We start from the raw sequence: 18780 nt of genomic DNA, 5'->3' as shown, positions 1-18780 counted from the left end.
TCCCCTTACCCAGCTGGGTCAGTAAGTCAAACCTGATATCCTAAATCACATTATTAATGGAATAACATTAATCAATCCAACACATGATGAAAATTTAGAACAAAAATGGATGATACTGGAGATACATGGAAGAAACATGTATTCCTTTCATATTTGAGTCACAGCCAAAACAATAATCAATTTGAAGTTGGTATGGAGGCACAATGCTAATGTTACTGAGTTTGTAATCTGGGTATAGATCAATAATTCAGAATTTTTTTTTATTATGACATTTAAATACAGTAAATTTGATCAGGACTGAAAAGCAGATATCAAAAAACTTGATTTTTGAACACTAAAGCATTCCAGGGATCAGGCAAGGTCCGGTGAGAAGCTATACAGCCTACTCTTGCTTCTATTGCTCATGTTCTGAATCTCTTACAAGTAATCATATTTGGTCTTTACCTCCACATACTAAAAGAGTTGTTACTCTTCCTGATAGATGGTTTTGTCCCATCTCTATAGTAACAAATTTTACAAGATTACTGAAGGAGTTCTTGCGATTTTATCTCAACAGAGATAAAACTACCTCAATTAAAAAAAGCTTAAGAAAGTATATTAGTGCATGAATAATTGGTAAATTTTTTAGACGTGTTAGTGTAATCTATGATGTCAATGTGTGATGTCACCAAATGCATTGATAGTTTACTTATTGCATTGGTGGCTGTCGGGTCTGGAATCTTTATGTAACTTTGCTGGTGAGGAATTGTGAACAGATTAAAGAGCTTAGCACAGTATGTCTGTTTATTCAAGAACCCCTTCAGAATTGTCCAGCACTTGTCAGAGAGCAATCATTAACGTGACTCTGTACTTAACAAGGCCCAGCAGTCTTAATTGCATAAGCTTTCACAGCTGATAATAAATAAACTAAAATTCCAACCTTCAAAGGCAATAAAAACAGAAAATGTTGCAAAAACTCAGCAGGTCAGGCAACATATGTGAAAAGAGAAACTGCTAATGTTTCAAGTTCAGGACCCTTTTTCTGAACTCAGCAGTTTGATAAAACTTTCATTGGTGAAAGATACTGTTCAAAGAATATTCCATAATTAATGCAGTAAGATTATATTTTAAAAATCATACTTTGTAAACCACTTTGAGCAATTAGAAAACAATTTATGGGGATTCAGGAATTGAATCTAGAGTTACCTTTGCGGTACATTCAGTTCATGCTGATTCAGATCATAAATCTGCAATGGATGGGTTTGAATAATTTATCCCAGAATTACTGAAATGATTGTCCTTGTCAATGTTGTTTTCCTTGCAAATTATTCTCTACACACAGTTCCAATACCATAACATTCTTCCCCTGTTGTCCTGGTGCACAGTATACAGTATATCCATATTCAGCTTACCAAAGAAAGATACTCATGGAGTTTTTCAGGATATTACAGAATGCATCACAACCAATTAATATTTCTGAAGAGTTTAAAAGAGCATTTATTTTGTAGGTCTGAAACCCTATATCAACGGTTTTGTTTGCTTCCAAAAATCCCACAATGGCAGGAAGGCTTAATGCCATGGGTCAGCTTGTCACTTTCCTTCATAGAGGTTGATCTTTACCCATGTTCAAATTGGCAATTGCAAATAATGGAGGAGAGCAGGTGGGGTGTGGGACCTGAAATTTAATGGTCAACGACACTCAACATATGGATTCCAACTACAGCAGGATAGCTCATTTGTGAGGACTGCTTCTCTTTCTAGCAAGGATCATCAAGCGTGAACTGCAACCAATTATTGAGTGCTGTGTGGAGGAAAATTGAATTTCAGAAAATCATTTCATCAAACAGCTTAATGGGATCAGCAAAATGGAGATGATTTTGAAAAATATCTGACAAAATTCTCAAGATGGACATAAATCAATGATCAGAATAAAAAATTATGTTTCCAACAGTAGGAGGGTCTAGATTCAAGGGCACAGCCTCAGAATAAAGGGACATCCCTTTAAAACTGAGATGAGGAGGAATTTCTTCAGTTAGAGGGTACTGAATCTGCAGAATTCGTTGCTACAGAGGGCTGTGGAGGCCAAGTCATTTAAGGCAGAGATTGATAGGTTCTTGATTGGTAAAGGGGTTAAGGGTTACGGGGAGAAGGAGGGAGAATGAAAAAAAATCAGCCACGATTGAATGGTGGAGCAGACTCAATGGGCCGAATGGCATAATTCTGCTCCTATGTCTTATGGTCTTAAAACCTGACGTCTTCCTACCTTTTAAACTGTTTTAGAAATATCCCCACATTCATGCTTCTTCTGGAATCCAGTAGAGAAATCTACAAAAAAAAGAGTAATTCAATGGCCACAGTGAGAAATACCAGAAGGGACAATCAGAGAGATTGTTTGTGAAAATGAGAAATAGTTAAACAGGGCAAAAGAACAGAAAGAGGTAGAAAAAAATTATATTTCATTGCATTTGATGAGATTTTGTTAAATACAATATAGTTGCTGCATTTGCTTACAAAAGTGACCACACTTCAAAAGTAATTCATTGGTTCTTAAATGCTTTGCAACCTTCTAAGTATGTGAAAGCTACTGTATGATTACAGCCTCTTCTTTTTAATGTGGTATTCATTTTCAAAACAAAAGTAATTGCCATTCCATCATCATTGCTGAGTCTGAATCCTGGAACACCCAACCCTGAGGGAGCGTCTTCATCAGTAAGCTCCTAAGAAACATCCCTGACCCAGCTGAAGAAAATCAAAAAGCTGCAGATGCTGGAAATCTGAAATAGTAACAATAAAAGCTGTTAACGCTCAGCAGGTCAAGCACCATCTGTACTGTAGAAAGAGAAATAGAGTTAACGATTCATACTGAAGACACTTCAACAGAACAGGAAAAGGGTGGGAGAAGGATTCAGAGAGTCACAGTCATAGAGAGACAGAGCACAGAAACAGGCCCCATGGCCTACCAAGTATGCAGTGACCATTAACCATCTCTTTACACTAATCCTACATTAATCCCATTTTTTATTCTCCCCACACTCTCATCAACTCTCCCCCCAGATTCTACCACCCACCTGCAGACTAGGAGCAATTTACAGTGGCCAATTAACCTACCAACCTGCAAGTCTTTGGGATATGGGAGGAAACTAAAGCACCCTCAGGAAATCAGAGTCACAGGGAGAACAAGCAAACCCCACATAGATCTGAGGTCATGGTTGAACCCACTGTGAGACAGTGGCTCCAGTAGGTGTGCAACTGTGCTACCCTTAGGATTCATAGGACAAAGGAATTATCTCTGATAGGGTAGGCTGGAATAGTTGTGGTGATGAGCTATTGACAAAGCCATCTGGTTGATAGATTAATGAAGGTAATCAAAGGGAGAGAAAATAGACAAAAAGGAACATTAAAAGCCATGAAATGCAGGTCACTGCTGTTGCAAGTGCCCATGAGATCAGGCAGTATCAGTGGAAAGAGAAAAACTAAATTAATATTGATATTACAGATGGATACCTGCAGGAGAAGACTGGCCAATAGAGAAATCAACTTATCCTTCAACAAGATCTCACCACCAGACATATTCTGTAATTCAATTTTAAATCCCAAAGGCTGCAACATACCCAGATAGAAGATGAGGTAATATTCTTCAAGCTTATATTGGGCTTCATTGGAACAATGCAGGAAGGCACAGACAGATATATTAGAGTGGGAGTGAAATGGAGATTTAAAGAGACTCCAAAGTTGCCCTTGAGTACTGGTTGAAGGTCTCTGGAAAGTAGTAACCCAACTGGTGTTTGGTTTCCCCAGTTTACAAGAGAGCACTGAAGCAACACCCTAGTTTGGAAGAAATGCAAGTGAATTACTGCTTCATTGTTTAGGTGTCTGGAGCTAATTTTTCACCTTCTGAGCTTGCAGAAGGTGCTGTGAGATGGAGAGAGGCTGGTGGATCAGGGAATCACAAAGGGCATGGTCCTTTCAGAATGCTGAAAGGGGAGGGGAAGGTTAAATATGTCTGGCAGTGGAATCTCATTGAAGACAGAAATTTTGAAGGATGATCTACTGAATTTGGAGGCTAGTGGGTTTGACATTGAAGACCAGGGAAAATTCATTCCCATTCTGTCCAGGAGGAGAGGAGTGACAGCAGAGGAGTGAGAAATAGATGAAATGTGGTCAAGAGATATGTCAATTATGGAAGAGGGGATAATAGTAAAGGAAGACACCTCAGAGGTAACTGTTCAGAAAGACTCATTCATTGGAGTAGATCTGACAAAAACAGAGGAACAAGGAGAATGGAATGGGGTCCTTACAGGAGGCATGGTGGAAGGATTCCACCACCAAACATACCTTCCTCTCCCCTTTTAGCATTCCAAAATGACTGTTCCCTCCATAACTCCCTGACCCATTCTTTCATCACCACCAACCACTTCCTTTATCACAGTACTTCCCCATGCAACCAGAGGAGATTAAACACCTGATCTATTATATTATCTCTTCTCACCGTTTAGGAACTCAAACAGTTCTTTTAAGTGAAGCAGCAATTCATTTGCACTTCTCCCAGTCTAGAGTATCGCATTCAGTGCTCACAATGTGGTCTCCTCCACAGTGGAGAATCCAAATGCATATTGGGTGACTGCTTTTTGGAAATCTTCATGCAGTCTGCAGATGTAATCCTGAGCTACTGATGGCCTGTCACCTTAACTCTCCATCCCACTTTAAACCATCTCTCTGTGGCTACCTGCCTTGTTCCAACAAGGCTCAATTTAAGATTGAGGAATAGCACCTCATCTTATGTCTAGGCACATTGTAGCTTTTGGAGTTCAATATTGAATTCAACAACTTCAAGTAACTTACTTTCTCCATTTGTATCACAACAAATTAGTTCTGCTATAGGTTATCCTCAGGGTTGAGACCCTGTATCAGGACTGAGAGTGGAGAGGGAAGATAGCCTGAACTTGGAAAATTCAATGTTCATACTATTTGGTTGTAAACTACCCAGGTAGAATATGAGGTGTTCTCTCCCTTTTCTGGATCTCTCTATCTCAGGAGACAAACTATTCACTGACAGTTACTATAAATTCCCTCCACCATTTTGACAGCTTCTGATTCCCTGGCCCCCACTGCCTCATTTTCACTATGGATGTCCATTCTTTACATTCACAGCTCCATCCCCCATCAAGAAGATCTTAAAGCCCTCCACTTCTTTCTGCAATGAAGATCCAACCAGTTCCCCTCCACTAACGTTCTCATCCACCTGGCAGAACTTGTTCTTACTTTGAACAACTTCTCTTTTGATTCCCCTCACTTCCCACAAGTGAAAGGTGTAGCCATGGGCGCTCACATGGGCCTTAGCTACACCTGTCTTCTTGTTGGGTATGTGGAACAGTCCTTGTTCCAAACCTTCTTTGGTACCACTCCCCAACCCTTTCTGTAACATGGACAACTGCATTGGTGCAGCTTCCTGCACCCCTGCAGAACTTGTCAATTTTATCACCTTTGCTGCTAACTTCCACCCCGCTCTCAGATTCATGTGGAACATTTCCGACACTTCTCTCCCTTTTCTGGATCTCTCTGTCTCCATCTCAGGAGACAAACTATCCACTGACATTTACTACAAACCCACTGACTGGAGGGTGATAAAATATTATCTTTTCACCCTCCAGCCTCCGTCTCTACCTTCACGTCCCCTCTCCCCACCTGGCTTCATCTACCTCTTTTTTCCCTTGTCTGCTTCCACCTATTTCCCACCTGTGTCTATCTCCCAATTCCTCCTCTACCCCTCCCCTACCTGGCTCCTTCTGCTCATCATCCTTCATCCCTCTGTCCACTTATCATCTCCCAACAACTGCTTCACTCCTTCCCCTCTCATCTTTATACTGGCTACTTCCCTCTCCACTCATTCATGATGCAGGGTCTCAACCTGAAACATTGACAATTACTCTTTCCCTGCAGATGCTGCTTGAAATGCTGTGTTCCTCCAGCAGTTTGTTTTTTACCTTCATTCATCAATCAACTTTATGGCTAATAACTCATCACCATAGCAATCTTGGCCCCACCCATTTGAGATATTCCTTTTGTCCTATGCACCTTACCTCACTCTTTCTGCAACTTAAAACTAACTTGTCTCTTTCCCCATGTCTGATGAAGGGTCTTTTTTATCTACAGATGCTACCTGATCTGCTCAATTTTTCCAGCATTTTCTGTTTTTATTCCTGACTCAGTTGCTTGATTTTTTTAAGGATGTACCATTACAATGGATTCTAGAAAGCTTGATTAGGCCTTGTAACTAAACTTCTGCAAAGTACTCTTGAGAGCTCGACACGATTGATTAAGCTCAATATAGTGAAGATTCATGGGTAGGTATTCTGAATAGCCTGGAAATTGGCCAGAAAACAGCAGATACTTGTTGGTGGAGCGTTTAGTGGATACGTGGACAGAAAGCAATGATGAATGGATGGGTTGGGGAAACAGTACTGGGGCACTACTATCTTCAAATTCAAATAAATACAGGTGAAAGGAAAACTTAGGACTAATTTTAACAAAGTTCTTAACTCCAAGCATAGGCAATGCTTAGAATGGATTTCTGGATAATGAAGAAGGTAGGCTTGTAAGGCAAAAGCAATGAAATCATGTTCCAAGAAACTAATTAATTCAGTTTTGGGCTATAAACAGGTTCTTTCTGGTTTGGGAAATAAACAAACCACTATGATCCTACCTAGATTCAGCCTATCATTTCCCTGTGTGCTCTCTAGTTTCATCTGAAAAATACTTTAAAGATTAAAATTGAGAATGTTTCCAAAAGAATAATTACCAATGCCATTGATTTATGGTTATAATAGGTTTAACATGGAATTTTCAACCTAAAACCATGTTAATTTGTTTGAATTGACATAAACTAATGGGCCTGCTACTACATTCTGTGTTACAAGTCACAACAGCCTCCGTCATAGGATTCAATACCTGCAATTTGATGAAATCCCAAGCAATTGATCTGGAAAGTGAAAACCTATGAAATCCAAGGAAAGTCATTAATTGGGTTAAAAATTGGCTCAGGGACAGAGAGCAAGGAATAATAGTCAAGTAGTTTATGTGATTGGAGGGCTGTGTACAATATGGATCCATAAGCCTCAGAACGAGGCCCCTTGTGTATTGTGAAATATATTGACTAAAATGTAGGTTCATTGTGTAGATTGCTGATTATACAAAAGCTGGCAGTTGGTTGACAGTGAGGAAGAAAGTTCTACAGGAAGATATCAATTTTCTCATTAGGTGGACACAAATGTGACAAACGGAATTCAGTCTGGAGGGAATAACTTTGGAGAGGGAAAACAAGGTGGGGATTACATGATAAATGAAAGGATACTAAGGGATCCTAGAGTGCATGCCCACAAGATGCCTTGAATGTTGTAGAATAGTTAGGTAAATTGATGAAGAATGTATATGGACTACTTGCCGTGACTGACCAAGATATAAAATACAAGAGCAAGGAGAGCTTTCTGGATTTGATATAGCACCAGCAAGGCTCTAGGTCAAATTGCAGTCACTACATGTAAAGAAGGATGCGAGAGCATGAGAGAGGAGATTTATGAAAATATTTCCAGGGCTGGAGAATTACAGGTGTGAGGAAAGGCAGACTAAGCAAAGGAGACTTAGGGGCTTTAACTGAACTGTACAAAATTATAAGAAGACCAGACAGGGTGACCAGTAAGAGGGAAATTGAGGAGAAAAAATTCACCCAAAGAGTAGTGGGGTCTGAAACCCTGCCAAAAAGATAGTGAAGATAAAAATGTTTTCACATTTAATAGGCATGTAGATGAGCACTTGAAAAGCACAGACCAAGAGCTGGGAACTAGAAGTAGGCTAAGTACTCCACTGCATTTGGTGTTCACAATGTGGTCTCCTTTACATTAGAGAGACTAAATACTGACTGCCTTCACTCCACAGGGGCACCTCAGAACTCTCTGTTATCTGCCTATTTAATTCTCCATTCCACCCTCACTCATACTTGTCTGTAGCCTCCCTGCCCTACAATAATGATGCTGAACATAAGTTTGAGGAACAGCACCTCATCTTCCGTCAGGGCCAACTGCAGCCTTCCAAACTCCAGATAACCTGCCTTCCCTGTCCGTATCAGAATTAGTCATTTCTGCTGTAGGTCATCCATCTGTGATATTGTTCAGTTTTTCTCTCTCCATTTGTACTGCCTGACCTGCTGGACATCTCCTCCAGCCCTGCATTTAACATCATTTCACATTCCTTTTTGTTTTCTCACTCTCCGACTGCCATTATCTCATAGCTTTTATTCCAGTTTCTCTGTCTTGAATTGCCCCCAATAACCCACCAACCAGATGATCTCCATAGCTTACTCCCAAAGCAACCCTGGCTTCACCTTTCAGAGGTATTCTCTTTGCCCTATCCAATCTGCCCCCACTTTCACTGCAACTTAAAACCAACACATCTTCTCTCTTTCCCAGTTCTGACAAAGGGTCTTTGACCTGAAACATTGACTTGGTTTACCTTTCCATTGATGCTGCAGCCCTGCTGAGTGTTTTCAGCACTTTCAGTTTTATTTCAGATTTCCAGCATCTGCAATTTTTGATTTTCAAAGCCAGCTCAGCTTTTGGCTGCAACAAACAAGATGCCGGAGGAACACAGAAGGTCAAGAAGCATCTGTGAAGGGAAACAGACAGTTGATGTTTCAGGTTGAGATCCTTCATTTCCCTCCACAGATGCTGCCTGACCCGCTGAGTTCCTCCAGCATCTTGTTTGTTGGTACAGATTCCAGCATCTGCAGTCACTTGTGTCTTCAGTTTTCAGCTGGCATGAATGCAATGGGCTGAATGGTCTCCCGCATGGTAAACTTCTATGAAAAACATATACCATTATGATGTAAATGCAATAATCTTCCAATAGTGGATTAAAACCTTGGAAATCCCTACTTAGCACCCTTGTGACTGCAGCTCCAGTACATAGACTTTAGTCATTCAAAAAGAGGCCATCACCATCTGATCAAAGGCAATAAAGAGAAATAAATGCCAGCAGTACCAAGATGCAAAATAATGGATAACTTAAAGAAGCCATTTTATCCATTGATGCATTGTGAAGAATTCTATGAGAACTGCAGGTAATAATTTTAAAATAATAGTACCTCTGGTTTACATTTTTGTGATACCTTCTGTGTTGCACCTTTGGTAAATATTTTCCAAGCCAACACAATCACTGTATTAATTATTGCAAATTTCCCCTTTTTTATGTCAGCAACTTGGATTGATGGCTTTGAAGTGTTTAACTTTATGACAAATTGAAAGGGCAGTGCTTGAGGGACCACCAGTTTTAAACAATGTCCACAGCACCATGCATGATGGAACTGGCAATTCATGCATGTCTATTCCTGCATAAGTTACATATTAGATATTTCTCCACAATCTCTCACCAAGGTAAAGAAGAGAATACTGAAGGAGAGGCTCTAGGGAAGATGATCTGTGGGGGTGGAAGGGGGAACATTGGAATATACCAGGGAGATGAGTAGTGAGCCTGGTTAAAAAATTGGACTGTGATGTGGAGATGATCAGTGAATGTGGAGGAGAAGCAGTTCCTCATGGCAAATGGTTCAAATTATAGCACAGTCCTTCCAGAGGCAGCAGTTTTGTGGGTTCAATACAATCTTGAGCACAGTATGTACTGACACTGCAGAGACCACACCAAAACAAATGCACTTGACTGGAATATAAGAAAAATTGTCCAGAGCCAAAAATGCTGGTAAGAATGCATGCCACCCTCTTATTGTCTCACCAACCATATTTAAAAACAAATCTCTCAAAGAACACACCTGATTGCGATGCTTTTAACTTGTGATCTAGGTTGTTTCCCTACTTGATTTTCCCTACCGCTGACCTGAACAAAATGCAAATAGAATGGAGTGCATAGTAGGTGTGACATTTGGAAAAGCCCATTTTTTTCTAGCGCATAAGATCATGAGAATAGAATTCTCACAAATGTTTAATTGACAGCAACTGCCTTTGAGAAGGACTGAGATGATGTTTGGAGAAGGGGCTACAGAGGATATCAGGGTGTTATAAAGAAGATCAGGCTACTGGTCAGAAGGTCAGTGGGGTGTTGTGAGTGTGGGGGGTGGGGGAGGAAGGTACCTTGGAAGACATTGGCAGGGCTAAGGAGAGCATTACTGGGAGTGGGTGGGGTGGGGGAGGGATGGAGGGAGTGGTGATCACTTCACTTGTGAAGAGAAAGCAGAGATATGTTCAGGGAGCTGGATTCTTGAAGATTTTTATTGTCAGACTCCCCAACACAGCTTGGGTAAGCAACACACAAGATGCTGGAGGATTTATAGACTGTTGATGTTTCGGGATGAGACCCTTCATCTGGACTGAAAAAGAGATAGCCAGTATAAAAATGGTGGAGGGAAGGGGTGAAGCAAGAGCTAGCAAGCGACGGGTGGATCCAGGTAAAGAGGGGTGATTGGTAGATGGGGGAGGGGAGAATGGAAATAGTGCCAGAAGCTGGGAGGCGATAGGTGGAAGGAACAAAGGGCTTAAAATGATGGGATCTGATCAAAGAGGAAGGTGGAGCATGGGCTTCCTAAGTATCACAGGAGAAGGTCTTAGGCCCCTGCTTATGTCTTGCTTCTGCTGTTGAAATCTCCACCATTTGTCAATCAGGTAGAATGAAAGATTTATATCACTATGAGGAGGTGTGACAGAGGATCATATTCTAATTTTCCGAAGCACACTGTACACAGACCAAGTATCCAATTGCATGTAACTAGCCAATAAAAGTTCCAGGGTTATGGCTTCTGAGCAAGGCTATGATTCATATTCCTGCTATTTTACAATTCAACTTCACCTTTGGTCCACCAGGCATACTATTCTTATCACGTTCAATTTTGATTTAAAAGAAAGTAGACCAAGGCCATTGTTCTGTCCCCAGTTAAAAGCAATTTCTCTGTGCTATGTATCAATTTTGCTCAACTAATGGCACTGTCCTTTTAAAGTGACCACGTTATTGGTTCAATAGGGATTTGAACACATAATCTACACAGACACTTCAGGACTATAGTCTGCAGGTATCACAGTAAAGGCTCTCAATTGGAAACAAAGAAAATTGTCCAAAACATAAAATTCCAATAAGAGTGCCTGCTGCTCCCTAATTGACTTATCAACCAGATTTAAAAACAAAAGTCTTTAAAAATCTACGCAGTGGGATAATTTTAACTTTCAACAATAACATATTGGTCTTAGTTCTTGATTTTTCATGCTATTATCTTGAACAGAAATCAAAATGGGACAGGATGATTAATGGGTGGGTAATCTAGTTCAATTAACAACAGTCTTTGTGATTAAACATAGTTGATGTGGAGCTGTGATATTACTGAAAGACTTGAAAGACTATACAGCCTTCTCTTGTTCATATATTTTAACTTCATTCTGGTAAAAGAATAATATATTGTGCCTTACTTGGCATTAATGAAACAATGCATCATCCAACTTAACACCATCAATCCCATGACAGTCATTTAACTACAAAACTCTCAAGTCTACTATTCAATAAATATTTGTCCAAATATTTTTTCACTGCATTACACTTTGCATAATACTCCAAAAATCTATTTTCATACTACTGACACACAAACATTTTAATTAGGAGCAGAACCAGGCAACTTACCACCTCAAATCTGCTCCACCATTAAATATGAGTGTGGCTGATCTGATTGTAATTTCAACTCCATATTCCCACCTCACCCTACTAACATTTCAAATCTTGCTTATCAAGAATCTACCTAACTCTGTCTTAAAAATATTCAAAATCTGTTCTGCCACTATTCTTTGAGCAACAGAGTTACAAAGACTCAAAAACCTCTGAGAGAAAATCACCTCATCTCTCTTAAGTGGGCAACCCTTTATTTTTTTAACAGTAGCCCTTCGTTCTAGATTTTCCCACAAGAGAAAATATCCTCTCCATATCCATCCTTTCAAGACTTTTCAGTATCTAAAATTTTCAAACAAGTCTCCTTTCATTCTCCTGAACTCTGGTAGATACAGGCTTAGCCTGTACAACCTCTTCTCATTAGAAGCTTGTAGAATATGGATTAGAATTTGCATGAGGCAGGAATGAAGTTCTGTTATGTCAACCAGGAGCGTAGCCTCAGCTTATCAAAATTTAGTGTATCTGGGAACAGCAGGTCCCAGTTCTGGCAATGGGTGTACAATGGAACTTGAAGCCAACATAAACAAGGCCCGTTGATGCCAGAACATATGAAGCCAGGGAATTCGATCCCAATCTGTGTCTTGTCCAGCACCATAAACATGAGATGAATTTAGCATCTAGCTTCTTTGGGCAACAGAAGTTGATCTTTCTGAGGTGGTTGAAGATGAAGGTGTTTTGGAGGGTTGGAGTTGAGGAGTACAGGGTTTGGTTCTGAATTGAATCCCCACAAAATTACTACCATCCTTGCATCCTTATTGCAATATTAATGACTTTTCATGCCATCCCTCCTCAAATAGTCAAGCTGAGTGATCTCATGTTTAACTTGGAAAACCAGAGGGATGAAGAATGAAGCTCAGCACTGCCCACTCCATTGTAATTCTATCGGTGAATATTTGACCATGTTATATTTTGGAAATCATCATTTTAATATTTAATCATGAGTTTGTTTGCTGTAGCATGCGGCACTTAGAAAAATTATCAACCTACTCTGTGGCATTCTAGTTGATATCAGTGAATGTGAAGCAAACATGATTTATTTCATATGGGCTTGGCTTATTCAATCTTCTTGTTTCTATGAAATGATGGATGCAATGTTCTGATAGTATATGTTGATGCTGGAATCATGTAGTTTTGGCATTGGGACTTGACATTTGGGAAATAAATCAGACAGAATTGGCTGTTGGCAGAAGACAGATATACTTTCACAAAATATGCACTCATCAATGGGAGATTTAATGAGGGTCAAAGTTCTTGTTTCAGAAACTCCACCTGCTTCTGATTTGACTCACGTATTTAGAAAATAGAGGAAGTTACCTTTACTACCTGTCAAAACCAGGAAGCGATTTAGTTCACAGCCACTGAATATTCACAACCATTGTCTGAAATGTTGGCCTTAATTGAAGCAGTAAGTTTTTTTTTCCTACTGTGCCACTACAAAATGATTCTACAGGTTGTGTTTCTACAATTTCAGGCTGCAAAATCCATTGCATTTTACTCTTTCCATCTGACTCTGTGGATCACTTTATAAAGGGAACAGAGAAAGAGAATGAAGGGTAGCTTTAAAGGTCTTCCCTTTAAAGCTACCCTTCCACCAGAGTCTATATGACTGTGTCACTCAGATAGTATAGACATGATCTGCCACAGAGGGAATGTATTGGTGAGGAGGCAGAGAAAAAACTATTTCAATTTAACTGACACCCAATCATCCTTTAAATAAAAAATACATTTGGTTTCTTAGTTGAAAGTGTCTTCACTGCGTGTACATAAATTTGCAGTGTGATTCTTACTACTTCTGTGCCAACTTGTGATGCCTGTCTAAGCAGGTCAGGACTGCATCCCAGCAATCATTTGATGAGCAATGAATTCTGTCACTCCACCTTCCTCACCATGTCACATTCATAACCTGGAGTGAAAAAACAAACTGCTGGAGGAACTTAGGACTGATTCAGGGTTGTGACCTGAAACATCAACCAGTTCTTTGCCTCCACAGATGCTGTCTGACCCGCTGAGTTCCTCCAGCAGTTTGTTTCTTTTCCCCAGATTCCAGCATCTGTGTTCCCTTGTGTCTTCAGATGCGTAACCTGATTTGATTCAAATTAACTTACCCTTTCACTGGTACGGTATGGACAGCTGCTTTTAAAACTTCTCCGACTGTTCTGCTCATCCAATGATACATTCACCACCTGTTCAAATAACTCCTCAATTACTGAAGTGTCCAACTGAAAGTCATCATCATACTTATCCGCCGTCCAGATATTATTTTTCCCCAAAATCCTCTCCTTTGGAATGGTGATCCAGTTCACTTTTTTCAGTTTGGACTTCTGAAGAAGACAGGAAGATGTTGATTCCAAGAGTGGTGGTGGTGGTGGGGGTGGGGGCGGGGGTGGTGGTGGTGGTGGTGCTGGTGGTGCCATCAGAAAGTTTCCGTTTGGTAATGGCACAGGATTGGTATCAAGGGCAGGAGGAAATGGTGATGGGCAAAGTGTGATAGGTTCAGCACATTTCGTGGCTACTGTCATATCCATAATCATCTAATTGCGGCCTCTTGATGAGAAGCACCGATGAAAGTGACAGTCTTCATCACCAGGGTAAACATTACTCAGTGACTTAACATGTACACATCCATCCACAGTCTCTGATATCCAGCTGCTCTCTGCAGTCCTTCATTTACTGTGTTTCCATCCTTCAATAAATGAAAAAGTTCATTTGCCAAGTGTTCAATTATGTATATCTATTGTTTAAATGTACATTGAACAAAATAGTCATTCCCAGTCACAAAGTCTGAGACTCTGCCTGGCTTATCAGCACTGTTACTGACATTTATAAAGGTTTATTGCAAATTAGTGAGTCACTTACATAATTGGCAATGTTGGACCAATGACCCATATTACCAGAAAGCAATGTTCATTTCCATTTTGTTGAATTTCCCATAACATGTCTACTGCTCGTCCACTTATTGTAGTAAGATGGTTCAAAGAGCACATTTAACAGAAAATCTCTGCTAGTCTACCAACTTTTAGCATATGCAACTCCCCCATAATAAATGCAATCATCACATAGATATCTATTTTTGTATTAGTGGAATAATTTATCAATGTAAAAACTATTAATTGTGAATTGTAATTTATGCTTATTATAAATACACTTGGATTTTGCCTTGACAATATGCAGCTGATCCCAAACAAGCATGGGATACAGAAGATGTACAGATACCAATGTCGCAATGGGGATCCCCTCCCTCTGGGAATAACTTTGCCTGATGGAACACAAATTTCTATGAAATTAAATAAAATATGAAAATTGTTGACCTAATTCAACAGTACCAAGGTGACTAATTTTGCATAGCAACTGTTCATTTATTAAATGAAAGCCTTTCCTGTTTATAAAATCTAATGGATTGCCACATGGGGCCTTGAGTGGCACATGCATTCTGTCGATTTCTTCTGGCACTTGTGTAAAGATTAATAGTCCATAGAACTGGAGTAGTCTTTCATGTTGTTTATATGATTTCATTGGGAAGGAATTGAATTGTGTGGCTCTCCTGAATAGAATATTAATAACTATCTGGCTGAAAGGCCTATAGTTGTCTGTTTAATACAGTAAAGATTGCCTCATGCTACCTCAAAGGACTACATCACAAAGAATTGTGAGGCAAAGGAAGTGGGCTGCATACCTACAACCAACAGTTGACATATTGTCTTAATACATGGGAGGGAGCGGCATTAGTGATGGCAGTGAATGCTGTTAACAAAGCGATCAGAAGAATGTCAAAGCAAGCACATTCCTGGTATTTGGACCCTGAAATAGGTATGTTGATGCAGGAAATAAACACCTTCTGTGGGCTCTACTTCAGGAGTCTTCTATGAAGCCCTTCTTTGTCATCAGCCTTCTCTATTGCATAAAAGAAGGATTCTCAAGACGGAGTCAATGTTCTCCGCAAAAGTCCAGATTGAATAGTCAAAATACTTAAAATATTTATATGCAGGCAAAAAAAAACCAACCTTTAGGAGCACCACACAAGGGACTTCTCAATATGATATCCAACCCAATGATATCTTCCTCCAACTTCTACCACCACTGACAGGAATTATTTGGGATGGGTTTGATGGAAAATGGGGGAAATGAAACAGAAGGATTACCTTTGGTCACTGGGCATCATCTACATCTGATGAATCAGTTTCTCAGAGCTTAGCAATTGTTTATTTTGAGATAACTTGGGTGTTTTATTAGCATATCGGTTTTGTGGACATAGTCTTTTTACTGAGCTTCAGACTCCTAGACCGAAGATGTTCCTTATGTACTTCATATTGGTATTAACCAGAAGAGGAAAGAAAGCTGCCCAAATTAAAAAAACATATTTCCAAAAATAGCAGTGATACTGTATAAAACTAAAACATATTAATAAGATGGGATAAGAGACTTATGGAGTACCTTGTCCTAAGAACATGCACACTTGAATCCCAAAGGAAAAGACATTAATATGACATAAATTTATCTGGCATTTTCATGGAATTACAAAAACATTCACCAAAAAAGAGACCATTCAGCCCATCACAGCCATGCTGGCTCTTTGCAAGTACAATTGTGCTTCATCCTACCTTGCTGTTTCTTGTTCATAACCCCATAGGCTCCTTATCCTCAAATACCTGCCCAACTCCCTTTTAAAATGATTTGTTGAATCATTTCTGCTTTAAGTGGAACTTTCCAAGTCCTAAGTGCAAAATATTGGGACTGGGGCTTTTGCCAATGATTTAAATACATGAAAAACACAATGATGCTGGAGGAACTCGGCAGGCCAGGCAGCATCCATGGAGAAAAGCAGGCGGTCAATGTTTCATGTCAGGACCCTTCTTCAGGTTTAATTTATCAAGTTCAACATGTGTGAAAATATCAAGAATGACTAAAGTTTCCTTAATAAAAATAAGAGGATGCTTCCTGCTGTGGACATTATGAACTGGTATTATTTGGATATCATTGTTACTGTTTGGTGTAACACCTAATTACTTAAGGTAATGTTTAGTTCATTTTCGGTTGGTGCAGATGCATATAGTGTGCATTAAGCTGCAATAACAAGAGAAAACTGGTATCATAAGAGAGACTAATCAATATTAAATTAATACACCTCAATCCAGGCTGTTGATTAGCCCCATCTGACGGCAAAAAATTTAGTCCAAGCAAATAAAACTCTTGTGCTCTTTAGCGTGTGTTTTTCCCACAGCCTCATTTTTTTATTTCCAGCACAAAAGAGCTAGGTCAAAAGAGGAAAATGGGTTGGACACTGCTGTTGCCAATAATAACAGCAGTCAAACAATCTCAATTAGATTCCTCTGTCCACTATTTAAAGCTTTACCAAAATATTTCGAAAGGGTTATCAGCCTACTTCCCTTCCTGTCAGATAATTGCCATTTCTGCAGGACCGGGACAAATATTTTTATTTCCATATGTAAAATATTTATAACGCTTCCAAGATAAGTTATACTTGGAAGACAAAATTAAGCACTAAGTTTAAAACTGCCAGGAAATCAGCTAACTCAGCACTGTCTGCAAATTATATCTGGGATCTTCTTACCCAAATTGGGTGAATGCTGGTCAAAAGCGATTTTTAGTTCTGACCACTCCAACACAATAAGAAGTCTGCCTTGTTGCCACGTATTTTATAAGGCACATTCACAAGTCAAGGAGGACTACTGAAAAGCCAACAATAACAAAATAAGTTTGATTTTAACATTGAAGCTTGTCATTCAGTAGTGTTACTCCGTGATTCTGGATGGGCGCCAGAGAACAACCATCCTGCTAATCCTGAGTCAGAATTCCAAGACAAAGCTGATCAGCTAGAAGTGAATAGTATGTCAGAACTACATGTAAAGCACATAGGTTCTGAACGATCCTTCGAAAACTTCCCGGATAGGCAGGTCCTGGTCCCCATTAGAAGCTCTACTTGTGAATTTTGGACTAAACCCTGAAGTGTGCCGCTCTTTGTCCATCAACAGTGCGGAATAATCCTGCCACTGTGCTTGGGGATGTCCTCACATTTATTTCTCAAATCCGTCCCCACCATCACCTCAGCCCCTCTCCCCAACTTTACCAACTTTTTTTCTAGACTGTAATCAGATTCTTACCGGCTCCCTTCTATCCCGACCTCTGGTTCTGTTCGCCGGTCCGGTGCCTCCGAAGCCGGTCACCCTTTCTCTGAGATTTATGTCCCTGCTTTTCCCCGAAGTTTCGAAAGCTTGAAGCTGCTGTGCATTGGGACACGAACGCAGTGTGTAATCGTCCAAAGCATGGAATAATGGGAACTTGGCGTTTTAGTGGGAGTGTCCAACTACAGGTGGTTCTGTGACGGGAGTCCTCGGGGATCCGGAGCTGGAGAAGAGGGTGGGATCACAGTCTATCATCAGGACACTTCTGAACGGGATAACATCCATGTGAGTGGAATACTGAGCGACATCCAGCGACCGTACTCTGGCCAGTGAGAATGAACGGAGCAAATCACACACATTTTATAGGGACTCTTTATGAAAGTATAACTAAATCAGTGTGACACTGTTGGGTCAACACACTGAAACATTTCAATTTGTGTCGACCTCTTTTTTGAAGACTGATTTAGGAATGTATTTGTTATATCGATTGCACCCTCATCCTGGAAAGTAATACAGTGAGGAACAAAGAACTAACCTGCAGCAAAATAATATAGCATTGGAGGTTCTATGGTGAAGGCTGGCCCGATTTCAAATGGAGCGTTGCCAGATCAGCGTGGATGTTAGTCACGGGGGATTTAAATGCCGTTTCGCATTTCATATCAAGGGTAGATATTAAAAAAAATAATTCTGTTTACACAAGAATGCTAATGTGGCAACGTCGCAATAAAAGTTTGCGAAGCACAGTTTTGTTTCGCATTAGACTTTGTGCACCGTCACAGGGAGAGAATGTGGTTCACTTTGCCTGTTGCGTGCGTTTCGGAATGTCTCAGGCGTATTTCTCTAGGGCACTGGTTGTTTGGTTCAGTGTCAGACCCATGATGTCGCTGCAGGAGTTTCACAGGACAATGTCCTCACCTTAAACATCTTCAGCTGTCTTATCAATGTTATTCCT

At 40.1% G+C, this 18780-nt stretch overlaps 1 protein-coding gene across 1 annotated transcript in view; it reads right to left on the bottom strand.

Moving 5' to 3' along the window:
• The window catches only part of fhdc2 (FH2 domain containing 2), a 66352-nt gene extending 48285 nt beyond the window's left edge, over window positions 1-18067 (bottom strand). The window contains exons 1-3 of the mRNA XM_052022314.1: window positions 17808-18067; window positions 13794-14371; window positions 2243-2304 (exon numbers count right to left, since the gene is read on the bottom strand). Of these exons, the coding sequence (XP_051878274.1) occupies window positions 2243-2304; window positions 13794-14219 (488 nt within the window). The 5' untranslated portion in view covers window positions 14220-14371; window positions 17808-18067. The remainder of the gene's footprint in view (window positions 1-2242; window positions 2305-13793; window positions 14372-17807) is intronic.
• Between the last annotated feature and the right edge of the window lie 713 nt (window positions 18068-18780).

Source organism: Pristis pectinata, chromosome 8, assembly GCF_009764475.1.
Source record: "Pristis pectinata isolate sPriPec2 chromosome 8, sPriPec2.1.pri, whole genome shotgun sequence".
NCBI classification, from domain to species: domain Eukaryota; kingdom Metazoa; phylum Chordata; class Chondrichthyes; order Rhinopristiformes; family Pristidae; genus Pristis; species Pristis pectinata.
Note: the sequence above shows the minus strand (reverse complement) of the source record. Positions and strands in the feature narration are given on the sequence as shown.